We start from the raw sequence: 5633 nt of genomic DNA, 5'->3' as shown, positions 1-5633 counted from the left end.
CTAGAAATTTTCAGAAGCGGATTAGGCAGACACTTGACTGGGATGGTTTAGTCAGGGATGATTCTGTCTTGAGCAGGGGGCTGGGCTAGAAGACCTCATGAAGTCCCTTTCATCCCTACTTCCTATTATCCTTTGATCTATAAAATAAAGGTGACTCCACCTATTCCAGAGGAGTTTGTGGGACTTAATTAACTGTTTGAGAACCTCATGTGAAAGATGCTATATGAGTTCAGGGAAAGATTAATTATTATCATTACAGTACAAGCTGTCCAGAAAGTGCAATTAGGGCAGTTGGTGTTGCTGATAGCTGCACGATTCACATAAATATAAAAATCTCCACCCATTTTAGAGGAAGAAACTAAAGAAGCATTTTTCATTTCTTTTGGACCAAAAAGCCTAAGATAGATTTGTCCCTCAGATATTTCTCTCTCTATATATATAATACCACTGATTCCAGGAGGTACTTTACATGGGGTAAGTGAGGGTAGGTTTTTATTGTTCTGTCTGTTCAGATGCCCACTGGCATAAGAAAAATCCACATGTCCAAATACATATCTGTTGCAAGCATGGGAATGACTAATTTTTGCAGGTAACAACCAAGTAGAATGCAATACATCAGGCATTTTTTTTCTTCATATCCACAAGGCTTTTCTCTGCCAGGTTAGTTGTATGCTATGGACATCACCTGACTTATTTCCTTGATACATTATTTCTCCCAAGGTTCTGGAGACTTTCAAAATAGTGCTTCTTGTGTCAATCACAGAACATGCGATGAAAACTGGTTTTTCCAGCAGGGTGAGAGTGGGACAGAAGCAAAAAATCTCATTGACTTTAGATGATGTTTATGTGAGTCACTAATCCTCATGCTTCAGGAACTCATTTGGAAAAGGATGGCACAGAATGTTTAAAGCAAAAGGGGTCAGGAACATCAACCCTACTAAGATTTCAAAAACATTGCTTGTATTCCCAAAGGTCCATCCTGTCCTTTCATTTTTTATTTTCTTTCATAACTTCAGTAAATAGTAAATCAAATCTGCTACTGCTGCAACTTTACAGTCCATAACAGAAATTCTAGGAATAACAGCCTCAGTTCATTGATCAGGTAACTAGTTGCAGTGTGTCAACATTTTTAAAAGCCTCACTGTAAGATGGTATCAGGCAGTTTCCGCAGCCCAAAGTCCACAATAAATCCAGACCGTAGAGTTGGTGCTGATGGAATTTGTTTTCCTGTAAGTCACGTTCCAAAACAAAGGCTCTGGTTGATTCCTTAAACTCCTTCTTTGACGCTTCCATCTCTTTCAGCTCTTCCCAGAGATTCTCAAGCACCCAAGAAGAAAATCCAAATATTCACCATTAAAGGGCTGAAAGTACAGTTAAAGCAAGATTTTCCTTTGAGTGTTCTTTAATAATAAAAACAATCAGCAAATTATCATCATACTAGTTTGTCATAATACTTCATATTATATACTTTAAACTTTAACGTTCTTTGTGCACATTGATGAACTGCTCATAACCAGGTAAATGCTATTACTGCAAATAAGGAATTTGAAAGAGAGAGCCCCAAATTCAAGCAGAGTATTACGCCATTGTCGTGACGTGTACAACAAAGGAGTCAGTAGTAAACCAGGTAAGAATGCAGGAGTGAGTTTCTCTAATACACAAATGCTATATACGAAGCTCAATAACCTGCACATTCTCTATATTTTGTGGTATATTTTAACAACCTCTGTATTAATGCAGATAGCAAATTAGACAGATAGACTGGTCTCTTACTTCCTATCCCCCTTCCCCACCCGCTCTGTGTGTGTGCAAGCACAAAGAGTGCTTTGGAAATCTTTTTGATTAAAAGATCTTACTTAATTGGATAGTAATGATTAATGATTACTCTTCACATGCCAGACTTCTCTTCACACTCCCAACTCTTTGTCTCTCCACAACAATTGTTAGACCTTTCTCTCATGACGTTTCCACCATCTGGAACCTTTCTACTCTTAGCCAGCTCCATGATTCTGACAGTTCAAGGAAGTCAGATTTAGTCAAATGTTCCAAAAATCCAGCAGGAATACACGTCACACATGGAAACAAACTAAATACCAAATCCTTTCTACTCTCTGACACTGATTCAGGGACCTTTAAAAGTTGTTTGCTAGACTCTGCAGTTCTTAAGTACTGTTCCCAAACTGCGGCTTCTGCATGCTGCTTCACCTTTTCCCCCTCAGCATCACATGTCTGTACAATGATGATTTTTTGTTTATATATTTGTATTACTGTGTTGCCTAAAAGTGCACTGTAATGCACACTTTAACTGATAGCATGCAGTACAGATCTACTTTGAATTCACTTTGTGTGTGATAAAGGTGGAGCTAAAATAAATGGCTCAAATTGTGACCACTATTATCAGCGTACACAAGGGATTTGTTACATGTTGTTCTCTCTATTTCTATGTGGAATAGGCCCTACATCTGCTGCAAAGCAACATCCCCACAGGGATGATCTTGACAGTGTAATATTTCAGCGTAGCCAAACTACTGTATTTTGTTTACATGCACTGACTTTGGACTCTCCAGTCCAGATACATACAGGCACACGTTTAACTTTGCACTCATGAGCAGACTCATTAACAGCAACATATAATCATGCATTAAATTGTGCACAGTTTAGAACCTGTATAGGACCAGAGCATCACTGCTCTGAGTGTACAGTGACAGTGTAAAAACTGTATCTGTAAAGAGAATATAACATGTATGAAAAACCACAGTTCAATTTTAATACAGCAGACTACACACAACGAGAAGGGAAAAAATGACAGGCTCAAACACGTGCAAGGAGCAACATTGTTTTTACTATTTCTAACTAACCACCCCTTTCATGCACACACTTTTTCTCCTATTTTGGGGGGTTGGTATCTGTCCCTACAGTACTGCTTTGTAGCAACTAATGCAGCTTGTGGACTATGCGAGGACAGCAGAACTCCACAAGGCCTGAGGGAGCATGGTTGTTGGGTTGGGGACTATGCGGGCGCATCCAGATGAGTGTGCATGTGTGGTATGCAGTGCCGCACATGCAGACATTTCCCATGCTGCTAATTTGCAACCCAAAGGGTGATTTTGACATCAAGAGATCCCAGCATCAGAAAAACTCACTAGAAAAAAGTGAACCAGCACACATGGCAGCAGCGCGTGCCACCCAAAACTGGAGCCTGGGTGGCCAGAGCCACACTCCAGCTGCTGGTCAGGCTCCCTGCTGCCAGATTGCTGCCCAGGACCCCAGGTAAGGCTGCTAGGGCCAACCCAGGTGCTGACCCCAGCCTTCCCTATCCCACCCAGGGCAACTTGCCATGTGGCAGAGCGCATGTGCATAGGCATTCCCCAGGACCAAGTGCTGCTGCTATTTGTCCCCCGGGAAACACATGTGTGCATACATCTGGATGCACCCTGTGAGCTGGCTCCCTCCTATATACTTTATTACCAGAGATGTGATCCCTAGATTACATTAAAAATTAAATCTTATGTTTTGAGAGTCACAGAGCAAGTAAGCCACATGCTGTCTGCCCATTTAGGGCTGGACATCTGTCTGCTATGTCAACTGCGAGAGCAAAATCCATTCCAATGCACTTCCGTGGGCAGTTCCATGTGTCTTCTGTGGGATCACATAAGATAGCACCAGGAGCCTCACAGCAGCGTGCAGGGTTTCCAATTTCCAAAGAGCCCAGCGCCCAAAAGAGCCCCTTTCACCAATGGATTCATGGTCACGTCCCTGAAACCAGGCATTAGGCTAATAAAGGTTTAGCATGATATGTAATGTCAACAGCCAGAAATAGCAACCCCCTGCTCGCTCTCTCACTGCAGGATTCAGCAGCTTGAGGAGCTGGCTGCCAACGTTGAAATATAAATAGCCGCATGCACAACATACGGATCAGGCCTGTTTAAAAAAAGCAGGGATGGAAAAGCAGAGAAGCCCTAAAACCTAATGCTAAATCTAGGAACAAAAGCAAATGGGGAAGAGGGGGGTGTCTTTTTCCCTCCTTTCATGAAGCTGAAGTATTTTGCCCCATAATCCCAAACTACTCTGATCTTCATTTAGGACTCTGTACTGGATGCAGGATATTATTTGTCCTATTCATTAATAAATTTACATAGCTGATGAAATTCTCTCTTTACAATGGGTCATTCATGAATAACAAGCTTTTAGTAGGTCTAGATAAGCTTTGAAAAAGGAACTGGCAAGAAGGAAGCAGGAATAAGGAACCAACTTCAGTCTCATCCTCCTTTCCCCCCTTGTGTTTCACCCCGCCTCCTCACTGAATGCTAGAAAGCCTCCCAGAAAAGAATAAGAAGCCACCCATGCTTTCCCCCTGCAACACTTTATATAAAAGGTTAGGCTTATAATTATAGTTCATTTGGAGTAATTCCTAATTAGCCGGGAGCTTCGATGAGAGAAGGCAGAAGTAGCAATTTTCATGCTCAGTAATAGGGCCCTATTATTTGAAGTCCTAGTGACACTGACGGCAGGGGACAGCCTCAGCAGGGCAGGGAAAGGAACCTCCCGGAGCACAAGGCAGAGGGGATCCAGCCAGCCGGGCCATTTCCACACACGCCGGCTTCATTTCTGCCCTGCCCGCAAACACCTCCGAGGGGAGCGGAGGGGAGGGGGATCTGGGGGCTGGGTCCCCGCGGTTCAGCCAGGCGGAGGCCGCTTCCTCGACTCGGAGGAGGGAAGGGACGTAGCTCCGCGCAGGACGGGGACCCCCCCCCGATCCTCCCAGCCCGGGCAATGCTTGGCCGGGTGTGCAAAGACACAGCCCCCCAGTCCCGGCGGGCGGCGCGCCCCGATCACTACTCACGGCGGCGGCGGCGGCGGCGACGGGTCCGGGCGGCTTCACCTGGGCGCGCGGCGGCAGGTTGTGCGCATCAGGCAATCAGGGCTGGGAGGCGCTGGCGAGCCGAGCAGGCCGCCGTGAGTCACGGGGCGGGCCGTATAAGAGCGGGGCGGGGGCCACCTCTCCCTTGTGCATGTCCTTCGCTCCCTCTCCACCGGTGCCTGCTCCCGCTCCGCTGCCCGCCTGGATCCGCTCGCGTTGTCTTTGCCGGAACCCGCCAGCCTGGCTCGCCTCGCCCCCCGCGGCATGGACCGGGGCGACCCCCCCCGCCTACCGGGGACTTGTTGTGCGCCGAGCCGCCGCTGCCCGGGCACGTCGGCGTCGCGGGGGCTCTGCCTGCTGCTGGCCGCGCTGTGCTGCGTGAGCTCCGTGCAAGGTAAGCGGGGTGGGGGGCGCGCCTGCCCGCCCGGCGCTGCCGCGCTTCCCTAGCAACCCTCTCCCCTCGCCGCGTGTCCTGGCGCTCGTCCCTTGTCAGGCTGCGTGGAGGGGACCTGCCAGCTGCATCCAGAGACTGCATTTATTTATTTATTCCCCCCCGCGGACGGGAGGGTGCTGCTACTGCAGCCTCGGGGGAGCCCTGGACCAGCCGAGGTCCCTCAGCCCTTCCTGGCGGCCTCTCTTTCTCTTCCTCCTCTTTCCGCTCTCCCTCTACCTGGGAGAGACCCTGCCTTAGTGAGGCTGGGCCTGGAGGCATGTCAACAAAGAATGGGATCCTACTAGGGCCGTTGCTGTGGCTCTAGCTCGCTCGCTCTCT

General features: G+C 47.4%; 1 protein-coding gene and 1 long non-coding RNA gene across 3 annotated transcripts in view; one reads left to right on the top strand and one right to left on the bottom strand.

Annotated features, from left to right (window-relative positions):
• Positions 1–461: 461 nt before the first annotated feature.
• Positions 462–4933, bottom strand: LOC109297675. The gene is made up of 2 exons (XR_002097381.1): positions 4844–4933; positions 462–1361 (listed from the first exon to the last, which is right to left on the bottom strand). It is a non-coding gene; the product is annotated as an uncharacterized LOC109297675 (long non-coding RNA).
• Positions 4934–5025: 92 nt separating this feature from the next.
• Positions 5026–5633, top strand: part of VLDLR (very low density lipoprotein receptor) — a 19023-nt gene continuing 18415 nt past the window's right edge. For both annotated transcript variants that reach the window (XM_019517643.1, XM_019517642.1), the window contains exon 1: positions 5026–5255. In XM_019517643.1, the coding sequence (XP_019373188.1) occupies positions 5126–5255 (130 nt within the window). In that variant the 5' untranslated portion in view covers positions 5026–5125. The remainder of the gene's footprint in view (positions 5256–5633) is intronic.

Source organism: Gavialis gangeticus, unplaced genomic scaffold (genome assembly GCF_001723915.1).
Source record: "Gavialis gangeticus isolate Ggan-Ray unplaced genomic scaffold, GavGan_comp1, whole genome shotgun sequence".
Classification (NCBI taxonomy): Eukaryota; Metazoa; Chordata; order Crocodylia; family Gavialidae; genus Gavialis; species Gavialis gangeticus.
Note: the sequence above shows the minus strand (reverse complement) of the source record. Positions and strands in the feature narration are given on the sequence as shown.